General features: G+C 35.1%; 1 protein-coding gene across 1 annotated transcript in view; it reads left to right on the top strand.

Moving 5' to 3' along the window:
- The window catches only part of ATP6V1C1 (ATPase H+ transporting V1 subunit C1), a 35,630-nt gene extending 19,497 nt beyond the window's left edge, over positions 1–16,133 (top strand). Inside the window, exons 4-13 of the mRNA XM_081070300.1 lie at positions 1,345–1,430; positions 3,710–3,804; positions 5,429–5,520; positions 6,273–6,371; positions 8,528–8,596; positions 12,108–12,200; positions 12,294–12,387; positions 13,118–13,215; positions 14,222–14,348; positions 15,446–16,133. Coding sequence (XP_080926426.1) covers positions 1,345–1,430; positions 3,710–3,804; positions 5,429–5,520; positions 6,273–6,371; positions 8,528–8,596; positions 12,108–12,200; positions 12,294–12,387; positions 13,118–13,215; positions 14,222–14,348; positions 15,446–15,541 — 949 coding nt within the window. The 3' untranslated portion in view covers positions 15,542–16,133. The remainder of the gene's footprint in view (positions 1–1,344; positions 1,431–3,709; positions 3,805–5,428; positions 5,521–6,272; positions 6,372–8,527; positions 8,597–12,107; positions 12,201–12,293; positions 12,388–13,117; positions 13,216–14,221; positions 14,349–15,445) is intronic.
- The last annotated feature ends 1,382 nt before the right edge of the window (positions 16,134–17,515 follow it).

Raw genomic sequence — 17,515 nt, 5'->3', positions numbered from 1 at the left:
AATGTAGCCCTTCAGTTGCTTTTTCTGGTCCTTACTGGTTGATGTTGCAGGAGTTTCTCTTTTCCTTTTTTTGTTTATTGTTGCAGGAGTTTCTTAATTTGTCTTCCAGTTTACCCTCCCTGCCACTGAGCATACAGTCATCAGAGTGATTGTCTGAAGCCCTGTTCTGACCATGTTACACTTCTCTCTAAAGTCTGACGTCAGAGGCTATCTATCTGTCTGCAGTCTGGCCCCAGCCTACATCCCCTTCTCTTCAGCACTACGCTCTGGGCAGTATGGGCCCTCATTATTCTGACTGCCAGTTGCTTTTCTACCTCTCCTGAGCTTGACTCATCATGTCCTGTGGCAAGAATATAATTTCTTCCTGTCTAGTCATCCTTTTAAAACCATTTCTGTCCTCATTGGCCCTGCTCATGAGCCATGATGCTTTCTTGATTACAGTGGCTGGAAGTGATCCCTTTTTCCTGTATGCGCCTCTGCCTGTACCCTGGTAATCTCAGCTGGTACTTAACCAGCATTTGCTTTGTATTTAGTCATTTCTATTTTTTGATAGCTCTCCAATTCAACTTTAAGCACTGTGAAGCTAGTGATTTTGTCTTGTATATTTTTGAATCCCACCCAGGGCCTAGAGGCACACACGGAATGGGGGAAAAACACCAGACTCTAGAATCAAGACACCACAGATATGCCATTGTCTTTGGGGCTCTGTGACTTTGTGACTAAGTCTCTTATTCTCTTTATACCCAGTGTCTTTACTTATAAAATAAAGGGATCGACAAGGTGATACCTATATCTAGGTGACTCAGTAGTTTTGGCACTGTGGTTTCCTGTATGGGATTGTTCCTTGCAAAGAGTCGATGTCCAATAAAACAATAATGAATAAATGATGTAGGACCTCATTCTTCATCTTTACTGTTGCTTGTGTTCTGTTGCCTGCCGGATCCCTTTCATCGTAAGTGAAAGTGCGTAACCGATGAATGCCCGCTCCCTGCCTCCTCCTTTCTTCTTGGTCCTCGCATTCAGAGCCATTGCCCAGTTTTTCAGCTTGTAGTACATGGATATTTATAGATGGCTTCCCATTACCTTTTTTCCAGACTAATAAACATATTTCATGTAGTCTCTTTAACACTTTATTCAGTTTTGTTTTGCGTAAAACAAAATTTTTGTCCATTTTATCTTTAAAGTATTATTTATAGATGTTAATACCCACTTTTCTATATTATATAGATATGTACAATGGGAACATATGTAGTCAAATTCATGTCTTTATGTAATGTGTTCATTGTATAGCATGAAATTTAGGTCTTTTTCCTGAAAATCATATATTTTTTTTTTTCTCCCAAGGGTGGTTAAGAAAGTAGCTCAATATATGGCTGATGTATTGGAGGATAGTAAAGATAAAGTTCAGGAGAATCTGTTGGCCAATGGAGGTAAGCTAATGTTTCATGATTTGATATTGACCTATATAAAGTGAATGACTTAGCTATAAAAACAAAAAGTACTGCAAAACGTATCTATAGATAAGGATATTAAATACAATAGAAGGCCATTAAAATTGTTACTGAATTTCTGCTAGTTACATCCTGTCCTCTGAAACACAATCTCATGTAAGACAATCTTACATATAATACAGCTTATGATAATGGATGTCAGGTCCTTCCAAAAGCAGTATTCTAAGGATTTACCATAGTTCTTTCTGGGATCTATTTGTGAATTCACATTTACAAGTGTTTTTCCAAGTTATGTGTCTTAGCATTGTTCCAGTTGAATACTTGCTGTCTTCTCTAGATTTTTATTTAAGAGCCTTCAGCTGCTAAAGCCTTCAAACAGAAATTATTAATTTTATTGCAGAGTAATGCCTCCCCTCAAATCTGTATATTACATTTCTTTACCTTAGTGCCTATAAAATAGTCTTACTTCTGATCTCTCTGTAGCTAGAAACTAATATTTACATCAAGTTTGCTCTCTATAATAATGGCTTTGTAAAGATGGCTTTGACATCACTGCTGTCTTTTGTACTTGGATTTGTGTTTTTCTTATGGAATATCACTTTAGCATTTGCTTCATTTAAAATAGGCTGATCTTTAGTGATACGTCGTTATAATATAAAATAACCCTTTCCTTCCATTCTATCCTGTGTTGCTTACTATGATAAGATCACTATTTTAACTTTGTTAAATTAACATTTGTTAAGTAGAGCCCCAGGGTGTCATGGGATGGGGATGTCATAAGATGGTGAGCCACTGTTCAACAAAAGACCTTGAGGGAAAGTGAAATAGAGAAGTTTATTACTCACAGGTCCTGGCGGAGGTGGGGCCATGTGGAGAGAGGTGGAGGGGGAACTAGGGCACGTGCCTTTACTAGGGTCTGTGAGTGGAGTGCTTTGGGGTTCCTAGGCTTAGTCTGGATTGGTCAATTTAAATCAAAGAGAGTGGGGTTTTGGTAATTTCAGGAGTGTCTTATCTAAAGGGTACACAAAGGGAAGGCCCTGCGCAGTGAGGGAGAGTGCTTATCACAAGGGTGATATCAGCGGGAGTTATATTTACTTGTGACTTCCCAGGCTGTTACTTAGGTCTGTTGTTGAGGGAGGGGCTGGTGTAATTTCTAAGCTCCTGCAGGCCACTTGGCCGTACAAAATGGATACTGAGGCAGCAATATGGAGTACTTTGGCTGAACTCTCAAAAGTAACAGTATTTTAAATCCAGTGTTTCTCTAATCTCATTACTTCTTGCAAATAATACATGCTCAATAAATACTTAATTAGTAAAAAAAATTAGTAATTTATTTTTGCTCCTTGTTATAATAGTGCTCCTAATCTAATTGCTTACTGTTTCTGTTAATTTGTCTTTGGGCCAGAAGGATGGAAGGTCGATGTTAATTTAGGGTGCCTTTACTGATCTTCAAAGTATTTGATGAACTAGGGCAATCAGTAGGTAGAATGGGGGTTGACAATTGAGGAGGGCAGTGCATCTAAAATTGCTTTTGGAAATACGACCTGTGTTGTTGACTTGTTGGTATTATGTAGGGAGAAGTTGAGGAGAGAAAGATATTTTGATATGAATTACTTTTGCCGGTTAGCTCTACTTGACATTTGTGTTTCCTGACCTCGATCCAATCAGACTTGAGGGGTAAAGTGATCTTGATTACTAAACTTTCAGGGAAGTAGTTATTGAGTCTCTTTGGCTCTACATTTTTTATTATTTTCATTTGAAAGTGAAAGGTTCTGTGTTTTGAAGATTTTTGAAGTACAGACCCCTAGAAACAATCACCACATGGTTTTAATAGATAAGTTCATTTTCAGTTTGTTTGGATTAGTTGGCAAAGAGAGAACATACTTTTGTCAAATTCTACTTATCGAGGAGACAATTTTAAGTCGTTTCTTAATCTTTGTTTCTCTTTCTCCTATATATGAAGCATATCATGGGTAGGTACATATTTCATTTAATTCAGTCATCAAATTGGAAAGAACATTTTAATATATATTAAATTTTGAGTAAGAATAAGGGATCCAGTCAGATTACAAGGTAAAATTTTGATTAATCCGTGTTACTTAATGTGGTCCCACATTTATTTAATTAGGACTCTTTACAAATGATGACATCTTTACTGATTTTCTCAATGCCAATTTCAGCATTAAAATCTATTACTGTGTAGCAAACTACAAAAAATTCTGTTGCTTCTCAGTAATTAATCTATTCCCTTGTTTCAGTTGACTTGGTTACTTATATAACAAGGTTTCAGTGGGACATGGCTAAATATCCAATCAAGCAGTCCCTGAAAAATATTTCTGAAATAATTGCCAAGGTAAGATAAAAAATGACACAGGTAGGACACATTGATTTATAGTGGCTTTATTTTATAAGCATTTAGCGATGAAATACTCTAGGTTTTGACAAGGCAGCTTAAATATATGTCATTGATACAAACAGGAGGTAGGGGTACCCTTCAACTTTACTAAAAAAAAAGATGTTAAAAAATATAACACTTTCATTTGTAGATTATTCAAGTTTTGTAATATGCTTATTTATATACTTAAATATTGTATCAACAATGTTGAAATAAGAAAAGAAACCTTAAAATTCTGTAATTATTTATACAAGTTTTCAGGATAACTGAGATTATGTAGAACAGGAAATTAGAGTGTATTAAAGATTTATGAGTCACATAGATGACAGTGGTCACGTAAGTGTATTTATGTACAGTACTGATTCAGACATTAAACTTTATGTGTTCTCTGATGCCTTCTGACATTGATCCTCTACATAGAAAACTGCCCGTATTCATGTACCACATGATTTTATGTACAGTTTCAAGGAGTACACAGATCCTGAAGGCTGAGTTGAAAGCCCCTTTTATATTGCAAAGTCCTGGAGCGTGAGCGAAAATGTAAAAGTCTTACCTGAAATTATAATGAGGCAAATTGACAAACACCTATTAATTGTTTGTCAACATTTTTATGACCTGGCTAGGGTGAAAAAGTATGGTTTAAGTTAATTGGATAGACTTTCCTTGGCTCCCAGTGACTTTATTTGTACAGTGTGCTCTATAATTAAATGTAACTGAATAGACTGGATAGATTTTAACTAAAGTCATCATACAATTTAATGAAAATGAGTAGTTTGATAATGTACAGTGGTGCTCTTACTATGACTGAGCCTTATTTTCTTTTGATCCTTACCAAGGATTTAGTCGTCTTCTTCCTGATACTATTATAGAGGAGGAAACAGGCTCAGAGAGGTGAAGCGACTTATCCCAGTGACATAGCTGATAATGGTAGAGCTGAATTGAAACTAGGTTTTCAGATGTTAAATCAGTTATCAGGAATGGCCAGGGCCGAGTGTGGTCTAAGGCGCCAGACTCAAGGTGCTCAAATGTTAAATCCACTGCCTTGTGTTTTCTCCTAAATTGTTAGTAGTGTTAGTCAATATTTTGAAAAACCAGCTTTTATAACATTTATAAATAATTTCAACTACAATTCAAATTACACTGAGAAAATATTTTGTATAATAATAGGGAGTTGTGGACAAGAAGACTCTCTGTAATTTAGTTCCTTTTGGGAATTAATCGGTTAGCCTTGTGAATTAAAGCCTTTTAATTAATAATCTCTAAACCCGTTGGCCTAGATTCCATTTACATGGTTTAAGAAGTAATACAATAAATAATTAAAATACATGTGGACTAAAACATCATCTTTAGTAGAAAAGAGTCACATGGAAATTACCAAGATTGTTTTTGAAATGACCTTTTAAAGCTGTGCTTTTAAAATAGAATGTTTTTACATCAGGAATTAGTAGTAGTTTTTTTAAAGTTATGTTTAAGTACAGCTACTTTAATTGTATTAGTAGAGGCAGATTTAGGAAAATCTTGTGTATGTATGTATGTGTGTGTGTGTATATATATATATATATATATTTTTTTTTTTTTAAAGGGAGTGACTCAGATTGACAATGACTTGAAATCTCGAGCATCCGCATATAATAACCTGAAAGGGAATCTTCAGAATTTGGAACGAAAGAATGCGTAAGCATACCAAGTATTTGTGAATATTAAGAATTTAGGGAAGCATTGTAGCATACACTGAGTGAGATATTGTTTAGTAAGTTCCAGCTGTTTCTATAATAAAAATCGAACACACTTGTTTTGGTTGCTCTCCTTGTAGTATGACTACTACAGGTGTATCTTTAATCACTTAACTATTGAAGTTAAGCATTTATATCCTAGAGGCAAATTTGCCTGGATACTCTCTAGTGGTGCAAACTGGGCAAGACATTTTCATTATGAGAAGATCAGTACTGGGAGACTAATTGAAGACTGATTTGAAAAAGTTGATTATTAGGTTAACTAACCAAAATTGCCTGGTATCAAATGATACCCAGGGAGAGGCAGGAAAACTAAAAGCTCTGCTTAGATGATATAATTTCATAATTACAGTGAAATAGACTTTGATTGATATCTAATGAATAACACTTTCCCAGTCAAGATACTATATATATAATCAAGAAAAGAGCCCAGTTACATTAATTAAAGCAAGCACAAAGGGAGATAGATACTAGAGGCAAATTTTGATAAATGTTGACATTTCTTCAGTTGTGTGGATGGGAAATATTCAGCTAAATTTTGATGACTTATAAAGTAAAATGTTAACTAGACTAATCCCTCTCTTGAGATGTCTATATAGTTTTGTATGTGTAAATATAATTAGCTTGCTATTTCCTTACAAGCATATGAAAGCACATAATTATCAGCCTAATGATTTTTTTCTTCTTCCTCAGAGGAAGCTTGCTAACTAGAAGTCTAGCAGAAATTGTGAAGAAGGATGACTTTGTTCTTGATTCAGAGTATCTCATCACTTTACTGGTCGTAGTTCCCAAGTATGTCTTTTTATTGTAAAGGTGTTTTTTTTTTTTACTTAATTAAAATACAAGAAAATGTTAATATCTGATATTGTAATTTGAGGTTTTCCGTAAAAGCCAAGTGTAAAGGGGATATCACATTGTCAGTCATTCTATCAACCGACATATATTCGTGTGGCACATACAATAGAATTTAGTTCATAACTTGAGACATCAATTTCAAATCAAAATTAGCAACTTAGTAGAGTTGGCTCACTAAAAAATTAAGTAATGCTAAATTATTTTATGTAAAAAATTAGATTTTTCAAAATAGGAAGCTCTTTGTATTTTTTTTTAAATCTTTATGATGGTTAGGATGAATTAAGTCCTATAATAACAAGCAAAGGATTTAGTGGATCAGAGTTTAGGACACTTTTTTCTGTACAGGACCAGAGAGTAAGTATTTTAGGCTTTGCAAGCCATATGATTTCTGTTACAGCTACTTAACTCTGCCACATCAACTTTGTGGGTATAACTGACAGCAGCCATACACACAATATATACACAAATGGATGCGGTTGTGTTTCAGTAAAATTTTATTTACAAAACAGGCTGTGAGCATAGTTTGCTGGATTAGATGACCCTTTTAAATATTCTTTAATTAGGCCTTCTGTGTTAATTAACATTTGATCATACTGTGTTTCCCCGAAAATAAGACCTAGCCGGACAATCAGCTCTAATGTGTCTGTTGGAGCAAAAATTAATATGAAGACCCGGTCTTATTTTACTATAATATAAGACTGGGTCATTATAATATAATATAAATAATATAATATAATATATATATATAATAAATACAATATAATATAAGTAGTATAATGTAATATCAGGTCTTATATTAATTTTTGCTCCAAAAGACGCATTAGAGCTGATTGTCCGGCTAGGTCTTATTTTCGGGGAAATACGGTAGTTAATCTTGATAAAATGAAACCTTTGGACAGTTGGAAGATTAGAAGTTGTGTTTGTGTGTGTATGAGAGAGCAAGCGAGAGAGAAACAGAAACATTATTAATGTTTTCACTTGTGACTTAACATCAAAGTCTTGCTATCAGGGAATCATTGGAGGATTCAAACTGAGATGGGAAATTAGAGAACATCATTTGTGAAATCTTCCTTTACTGTACTTTCCATTTTTATCTGGTTAAGAAACTAGGAATATTGGAAAATGATGCCTCCTGGAAAAGGGTGTGAAAGTACCTCTATCGAATTGAGAGTGGCTACAATATTCTGTTTTTTCCCTCCTTACTACAGAGTGGATTATTCTTTGCTTATGGAAAAGGGCTTAAAACTAAGGGTTTGGCTCCCAAAGTTGTATTTTGTCTTTTAGTAACAACTCATCTCTGCTATACTAGAACACTGATTATTTATAATACATTTTCTGTGTTTTTATAATACATAAGAAAATAATCTTTGCCCAGATAAAAGATTTGTCTCATTTAACCTTAATTAAAATTTGTGTTTAAAACCAGAAGTTTTCATAGTTTTCTGTACACTATAATTGAACCACAGAACATAGGGCACCTTAAGTAATGAATTATTCTCTATCCTGGTCTACAAATACTACAGTTCTTTATTTTAAATTACAAACATAATTGTCTCTTTCCACACTCCCCAAAGCCAATGTTCTCTAGAGAAGGTTATTGCACAACGTTCTGTGGCAGCATAGCTTACCGTCATTTTATTTACTCAATACTTCCTGGCACTCTGTGCTTTTAGAAAATATATAGTTTCATCCAGCTTTTTATAATGGACACTGAAAATAAATGATAGTGATTTTGGCATGACCTTTTTCTTCCTTTTTTTTTAATGAGGTAATATGTATCAACCCTAAAATTTGAAAGTTATTTCGAATCTATACTTTGCCTTACTTACTTCCTTTCCAAACTTGGTTCTAGGAGGTGCCTTTTTTGCAATAGTTACTGCATATAAGAGGGTGGTGAACTGTAGTCCCTGCTTCACTCAGTGTATTTGAAATTCATTCTCAGTAGGAAACTTGAATTTTTTTGTCTTATAGATTTGAGGTATACTTACTGTAGCCAAATTTCCTGTTTGTCCCATCATTTCTTTCGCTTTGTGGACATGGCAGGAGGTAGGACTTGCTCTTCTTTTCCAGGGCTTATTGTACATTTTCTGCAGGTTAAACCACAACGACTGGATTAAGCAGTATGAAACACTCGCTGAAATGGTAGTTCCAAGGTCTAGCAAGTAAGTAGCCATCTTTGTAAAAACTCTTTCTCTCCTAGAATTCCTTTTATAGTTTGGATGTTGGATTAGGAAATATCTGTGCCATCTTTGTGATAAATTTACAGTTTTAAAGCCATTTTTTTCACCTTATAAGTAAGTTAGTTATATTATCATACTTTTAGACCTGGAAGGGACTTTGCACAGTCTGGTTGACCGCTCATGTTTATAGATGTAGAAGTTTGAGGCCACAGAGGTGAAGTGGTTTGCCCAGAGTCACACATCCTATTAGTGGCAGAGCTAGAACTGGAACCCAGGTCTCTGGTGTAACACTTTTTCTGCTGCACTGTGCTACCTTCTGAAAATTTGTCATGTAATATTGTAGACCTACGATGTGTCTATAATTCTTCATTTAGCTTGTTTGCAAAGATAGTGTACAAAAATGGCTGCTGGAGTACTGTATTGATTTTAAAATATTTACCATCACTTTCCAGTAAACATAGATTCTACCTAATCTATACTCAAAAAAATCTTTTATTGAGCACTTTTTAATTTATTAAATACATAAATGGATTAACATACATTGTCTAATTTGATATTTACAATTCTATGAAGTAGTTTGGGCAGTTATTCTCATAGATGAAAAAGTCAAAATGCAAAAGACTTAAATAGTTGATGGAAGCATATGGCTGTATTAAGTGTCCAGTGGCAAAGTTAGGCCTTAGAACTCAGGTTTTTTAACTCCAGGTCCTGTACTCTTTGACACTGTACCATGTCATTTTTTACTATATTCTACTATTCCATATAAGGGGTGCTTTGAGAAAATAATAAATGTAGTGTATATGTCCCCCCCAAGGAATTCCTTTGTATGTATATGCCTCAAGAGGTGGCAGTGTGGTGGAAGGAAACTATAGGAGATAGTAAGGAAGTAGTATTAGTAGGCCAGGCCCATGAAATATTTTCTTTTCCAGTTTCATTGTGTCATATGGGAGGTAGCTTAGTATAATGGGAAGAGTCTTGGACCCAGGGATCTGAGTTCTATTGCTGGCTCTGCTACCAACTTGCTGTGTGACCTGGGGTAAGTCTTTTAACTTCTTTGGGCCTCGTTTTCTTTATCTGTAAGATGAGTATAGCACCTTCCCTGTACATGTTAATGAGGTTATTTTAAGGCTTAATACAATTTACAAAATGTAAGGTAACATGATTAATACTATAGTTTCACAAATGTCGACTCTTTTGAGACCTATGCCACAAACGTGTGCTCATGAATTTTTTTTTTTTTTTGGGTGGCGGCGTGGGAATACCTTCCACTCACACCAGCCCTTCACATGGTAAACTGAAGACTAATGCTGTGTGTTGATATTAGTTTTCCACTGAAGCTCTCTGTCCTGACAGATAATACCTCTTACACCTTTGTGTAAGGCATTAAAGCCTAGAGGTTGACTTTATGTCTGGGAGGCAGGAGAAGGAGGAGAGGAAGGACCCTATGCACACACTGTCTTCCCAAGTTGTACATATGCCAAGCCTGAGTTCCAGGGGAATGGTGTTTAGGCTAGTTAAGTAGGCCCAGATTTACTCTGAAAGAAGGACTTTAAAAATACTGCTTCAGAGGTTTACATTTTTTGAAAATCACTTTAGTAGTTTCAAGGAAAAAGTGTTACTATATTTCCCTGAAAATAAGAGCTAGCCGGACCATCAGCTCTAATGCGTCTTTTGGAGCAAAAATTAACATGATATTATTTTTGCTCCAAAAGACGCATTAGAGCTGATGGTCCGACTAAGTCTTACTTTCAGGGTAACACGGTAGGCAGTAACAGTTCAGTGCAGGCAATACCTGTCTTCTGAATGACACACAAGTACTCACTGACCACTTGAGAGTTCCCAGCTCTTCCCCACTCAGTAAAAACATCTGCTCCACCTATTTCTCAGTTCAAAAGACATTTGGAATCACTGGCTTGAACCTGCTGTTTAAATATAGTCATCAAGAGCAGAGCAGTAGCTCAACTAGCACTGTGAGGGGGATGGGTAGTTCATGGGGGGCCGACAGGCTTTAGTGGGTTAGTCTGGAGTTCTGTCCACTCTTTGGGAAAGATCTGTATGACTTGATGTTGGGCTTTTGGTTATCATAATACCTAATATTGTGGAATAGTTACTGTGTGCTGGTCATTGTCTAAGTGCTTTATTTTTAAGTCACTTATAAGTAGTAATGCTTTGACTTGTTGCTTTTTGGCATGATACTTGAGCAATTACTCTTGGATGGAGTGAACATGAAAGTGGAGTTCTGAAGTAGAAGAATAGATTGAAAAATACCATCTTCAAACCTGAAAGGAGCAGTTTCATTTTGAAAATAAAATCTAGCTATTTGCAAAATAGTCTACCTAAATCTTAAAAGATTGAACAATTTGCATTACTGCCATTATTGTGTGGTTACGTGCAAGGAGGTATATAAATGCCATGTCAATAGGGCGGCCAGAGAAGTGAAGCGTGGGCTGCTGTTCTGCTTCTTTTCATTGGAAAAACTGTTCAGAAAGAAGTGCTGCTCACTTGTCCTTTTAGCATTCCCACTTTCCTTTTTGTCTGTCCGCTTTTGCTTGTTAAGATAGTCTGGGTCAGCTCACTGGTTAACTTTGGGCTTTCTCTGTTGTTGGAAACAGTACCACAGACTCACTGTGCTTCATGGGGGCTTTAGTTGAGAGAGCTAGCACAAGTGAGGCAGGAGCCTAGCTAGGAAGGCCTAGAAGAAAACCACGCTAGCCACTGTGCAGAGGGAAACTTCTCTTGTGTTTCACAACAGAGGTTGCCAAGATCACTTTTATGAAGAAAAGCAGGTAAGATGTCTTGACAACGAAACAGGTAGGTTGATTAGGGAGCTGAAAAGATGGCAGGTCTTTCCAGTGATGTCCATGAGAGCTGTGACTGGGTAGAAGTGATGACCTCACTGGGATCTTCTTAAGCCTAACAGGAAGTCCTGAGATGCATAAAAGTGTGTTTTTCAGAGGGTATTTAGACAGTTGCATTAGTCAATTTTTGATGTAGGATGTGATGGGAGAAAAGGAAGGAGCTGAGGTAGAGGATACTGGCAGTGTGGAGAGGGTACGTCAGTCCTCCGGGGGTGGGCTGGGCTGGAGAGGGGAAGAGAGAATTAGGTTTCCAGAAGTGAAGAGGATATTTAGCAAGAAAGCAGGGGGACTCTGGAAAGACATCAGCTATTAGACAGTTTTGCCTGGGTAAGCCTAGCACTGATACAGATTGGAAAGCATGGTTCTTAGAGTTTGGGTGCTTTACTTGAGTTAATGTTTAATATTGTTGGTTAGGAAGAAATAAATATAATATAGGGCTAAGGCATTGTAAACAAAAACATCACAAGCACTCAGTGTCTTCAGTGTTTGAAGCAATACAGATAAATACCATTGAGATGGTTTGCGAAGGGCTGCCACACCCTTTTGTCCTCTTTCTCTGTTTCTGAATTGTCCTCAGTGTGAAAGACAGCAAATAAACACAAAGTTTTAAATGGACTTCGTCTTTTTTTTCCCAGTGTTCTCTCAGAGGATCAAGATAGTTACCTTTGTAATGTCACCTTGTTTAGGAAGGCAGTTGATGACTTCAGACACAAAGCCAGGGAAAACAAGTAAGAGCATTCTTATTATTTGTTTGTTTTTTAATTTTCTAGATCACCTATACATGGTGTGAACAGTTTTGTGTTTTTTTGCCCCAAATGTAGATTCATTGTTCGCGACTTCCAGTATAATGAAGAGGAGATGAAAGCAGATAAAGAAGAAATGAACAGGCTTTCTACTGACAAGAAAAAGCAATTTGTATGTGTTCTTAATGTTCAGTGTTACCAGTGTTAAAGCAGAAGAAAAACTAGTATTCCTTTTCTTTGATTTAAAAGAAAACAAAACTTCTCTGATTTTGCTTTGTAAAGAATTTGATTTTAGTTACTTTTTCTGTTAAATAATCAGAATGAATTATATTTTTGATTTCAAGCTTAGATCTATGAATAGTGATCTTAAAATGCATACCTTGAAATAATTACTCTATCTAAATCCATATCAGAAATTAATTTTAAACACAGTATTTTGGTTAATGCCCTGTGGTGGGACAGATTATATAATATTAGTATTCTCTTTTCAGCAAGATTTTTCATTTTCTTGAGGAAAACTTTTTAATGCTGTAATCTTTTACTGAAGCAATTTGTATTGAAACCATTGGAAAATTAGTACGTTCTAGGCAGAATGGAGAACAGGGATGGAATTGGTGTCAACTTTCTTGCTATCTTCAGGTGTAGGATTATTGTGAAGACCAAAAGCTTGTATGGAAGGGGTGAAGTGAGTGAAAGAAAAGGTGTTTCCCTTGTAATGCTAGAGGAAGTAAAGGCAAATTCCACTTAAAATTATTTCTAAGTACTTTGTAAACCATGTTATATCTCAGTTGGAAAGAAAACTAACCCTAACCAAGTAATGTCAGGTAAAGCCAGTTGGTTTATCTAATTCCTAGCTGCCATTTTTAAGACTAAGTTTGTGGTGATTTGTTTTTCTTTTATAGGGACCACTTGTGCGGTGGCTGAAAGTGAATTTCAGTGAAGCGTTTATTGCATGGATTCATGTGAAAGCATTGAGGGTTTTTGTTGAGTCTGTTTTAAGGTAAAGTTAATTGAGAAACTTGAATCTGAAGAGTTTCATAGATCCCTTCATATTGGACCTCTTTATTATAACACACAGTCCAGTAATAGGAAATTGACTTGTAGAAACCAAAGGGCCAAACCAAAGGGTCAATCATGAGGTAGAGATTGTCAATATTATACAGCTTTTTATGTACATATTAGTCGTGTCCCTAAATACCAGGTTTAGAAAAAGAGACCTATGCTGCTGTACTCTCTGATTCTTTTCTTATGTACTTATTTAAAAGTGGATCATAAAATATTAGCCAGTATTTGTTTAAAATAAAGAGCTTTCAAATATTTATATGTATTAATAGTTTGGTATATAGTATACTAATGACTTATTTGAAATAATTTAACCTAAAATATTTAATATTTTGACATACTTAAAATCTAAATTATCTTGTGATCTTCTGTACATGTTGTTCATATAGAAATTGTTTAAAAATACTTATCTGCAGCTATGCTCACTATTTTTAAATTACTTTGAGTTTTCAAAGTAGATGTGGGTAATCTTATGTTGTTTGTCGTGAAAGTATTTTCTAAGTATACATATTATCACTATTTACTGAGGATATTATTCACAGATTACCTTAAAATTGAAAAGTAATTAAAGTAATTTCTACTAGACAATTGGCTCTCATTTCAAAGAAAAATATCTAGTTGACAGTGAGGACCAGAGAAGATTTGAATTTCTATGTTTAATAGTTGAACTTGTAAAGGTGTTCATTAAAATGGGATACCATCTTCCCATTAGCTATGATTAAAGAAGAGTGTGAGAATATTTGCTTTAAAAAGAAAGTCTCGGGCCGGCCTGGTGGCGCAGGTGGTTAGAGCTCCATGCTCCTAACTCCGAAGGCTGCCGGTTCGATTCCCACATGGGCCAGTGGGCTCTCAACAACCAAAAAAAAAGAAAAAAAGAAAAAAAAAAAGAAAATCTCCTTATATGTTTGCTTGTGTTACATACCATACTTTTTCTTCTTTATAAGGTATGGCTTGCCAGTGAACTTCCAAGCTATGCTACTTCAGCCTAGTAAGAAAACAATGAAGAAACTAAGAGAAGTATTATATGAATTGTATAAACATCTAGACAGCAGTGCAGCTGCTATTATTGATGTAAGTATTTATTAGATAACCTCGTAGAGTAGGAACTGGAATGAATTTCAGAAAGAATTATTGGAAAAGGATAAACAGAAAAGGGATAGGGAATATCGTGATACCCAATCTTTTTTTTTTTTTTCATTTTGAGATTCTCAGTTAGTTTGCTAGATAAATAATTTACCTTGTTTATCCTGTTTTATGCTAGTTAGAGCTGCGCTTTACAGCATTTCTAAAAGTCAGTCATTATCTTGCTATAGATTGGATGTTTATAATTGTAGAAATATAGAATCAACCAGTGATACTAGTTGTTTATAAAAATTATAACTTGCAGAGGAAGAAAATAAGTAACTATTTTTTAACTTTATTTGGTAGAAATAATGGAGTTAATAAACATTTTACAGGCAATTTTTATTATCTTCACATATAAACAAAGTATATGTGATTTTTTTTTGTCATTTCTGTTTAAAATTGCAGTGGGTTTATTTTATATCTTATTTCAAATAGCTTGATTTTTTCCTTTTTAGTTTGGGATGGTAGTATCTCACATGTGCATTATTAGTTGGAAAAATCATGAAAAACCATGAAAAATCGGGGTTTTTTGGTAGAAGAAAACGAAGGAAATGACTTTCTGCATTTTCATGGAATTGTCAATAAAACATGAGGTTAAGTATTTAATACATAATTTCCCACCAGTAAATTCTTATAATGTGCATATGTAATATATATCTTTAAAACCACACTTGGTTTTATCCAGCATTCTTTAAGCCTTGTATCCCATAAACTCAGTACCTCAAGCTTGAGATTAAAAAATAAGTTTTTACAATGTATATTAAAAAGAAAGGGAGGGTCATGATTAAACACATACAGTATGGCTTCAGAGTCAGAGTGTGCTTGAAGCTGGCTTCCTGCTCACTGTCGGTGCTTCCCAGGGTAAGTCAACTTTCTGAGATTGTTTACTCATTTGCAAAATGAAGATAATAAAGCCTAGATTAAATTAGTATAAATATATAATCTTAGTCCAGAGTAGGTGTTTAATGGAAGGTAAATGGTAATACTTTCTTTTCCTTCTGTAAGTACATAATGGAACAATTTGTCTGGTTGGTTTTTCATAGGCGCCTATGGATATTCCAGGCTTAAACCTGAGTCAACAGGAATACTACCCCTACGTGTACTACAAGATTGATTGCAACTTGCTGGAATTCAAGTAAAAACGCGCTCCTCCCTGACAGTCCTGTCCTTGTGTTGGTGTATGCTAACAGAAATAAGTTACAGTCTGAGTACTTTTACCTCTCTATTACCCTTTGCTTGCTTCTGACCCCTTTTCCTAGGTGAATTCTTCCATTGTGGTCCATTGTTTCTTTTTATTGATCAAGTCTGTAAATGTGTACTAAAAAAAAAATCAGAGTCTATTTATAAATGGAATAGTTTATTTAAAGAGGTCTTTCCTCATCAATATTGTGGTATGCATAATTCCATTTGTTACCGTTGTGCACAAAAGCCTTGTTTACAAGGGAATGGTGTAAACATTTATACCATTTGTTCACTGTGTTTAGTAGACATAACTGTTTAATAGTTACTGAATCGTGATGTAAAGAAATGTACAATATTCAGAAATGTGCTTTCTGAATGTTTCAAATTACAATCTATGAACACTGTTGACACCCACAGGAAAGAATAAAATTACCTGTGCAAAGGTGTATTGTGGTGTGTGTAACTTCAGAAGATTACAGTTCAGCTTCAGAGTTTAATAAATGGTATCATAGCTAACTTGCTATGCTACTTTCAGGATTTTGTTATATACTGAGGTGTGACCATTTATGTCTGACTTGCATTATACTTTAAATGTGTCAAATTTGGGTCAGAGCACAAATATGAAGATCATTTTTAAACATATGATGGGTATTTACACTTGGACCCTAGACTCTTAGTTCTTTCAAATAATTAGGAAGTAGGGCCAATTTCGAATAAAGTATAGCAGAACTATCCAGCTTTAGTCATTTATTTTGCTAAGTATTTATTTTACATGTTTCCTTTTTAAGATCTATAATTATAAAAGCATTCATTTTAACATTTATGTCATTTTGACATAGTCTGAAAATTGAGGCATTGCTAACCTTAAAAAAAGGGGAATGACTTAGTTTAGCTTCCTGAAAGAGCTTTTAGAAGTGGGTGTCAGGGTAGGGCTACCCTTCCTATAAATGGGAGAAAGACAACTACATTTTATTTTAAGGGCATTTATAAACTATCCCCTTTTCTCTAGAAATCTTGTCTCCAAAATGCTTTTCATTTCAAAAGTTTACATTATTTCAAAAGTAATTGTTAACTTCAAACCAATATAGACAGACTCCTGTAAAGAAAACCATGAGAGATGATGCCTGCCCCCGCCACCCCTCAGCCTCATTGCTTCTTCCGAAGGAACTGTGTATATCCCAGGCCTTTTCTGTATCTCCACAGCGTATCACACACATACACGCACACGCACACAGGTTATTTTTAAATCAACATAGGATTATACTGTACATACTCTGTCCCTAGCTTTTTGGCTTACTCCTACATCCAAGATATCTTTACATATCAGTATATGTAGAGCTGCCTCATTCTTTTAACCAGTTACATGGTTTTCCATCATGTATTTGTGCCAAATTATAGCTGGCTAGCTGAATATTTAGGTTTTTAGTTTTCGCTCTTACAAACACTGCTTCAGTAAACATCCTTACACAAATATTTTTGTTTCCTTATATTAGTATTTCTGTAAGACAAATCCGGGAAGTGGGTCTGGTGGGTCACGGGGTGTGTACTGCTAAGTTATCTATTTTAATTCAAGACATGTTTGGTATACGGATTTTATTTACAGTTTTCCTTTGGTAAGAAGAAGCTGAAAACTTTTGGTTTTGATGTCAGAAAATTCTGGTTGTCTTTTTTTATTATTATTAAATTTATTGGGATGACAATGGTTAGTAAAATTACATAGGTTTCAAGTATACAATTCAGTAATACATCATCTATATATCACATTGTGTGCTCGCCACCCAGACTGGTTCTCTGTCTTTTGCAAGTGTTTTTTGAGTCTTAGTATCTGGAAAGGGGTATAATCTCTCTATCATGAGAGATGTGTTTTGATGATTAAAGTAAAAGATTCATAGGCCTACACGATGATTTTAAGGTTTTATTCAGACTTTAAT

The sequence above is a fragment of the Rhinolophus hipposideros genome (assembly GCF_964194185.1).
Source record: "Rhinolophus hipposideros genome assembly, chromosome: 13".
In the NCBI taxonomy this organism is placed as follows: Eukaryota; Metazoa; Chordata; class Mammalia; order Chiroptera; family Rhinolophidae; genus Rhinolophus; species Rhinolophus hipposideros.
Note: the sequence above shows the minus strand (reverse complement) of the source record. Positions and strands in the feature narration are given on the sequence as shown.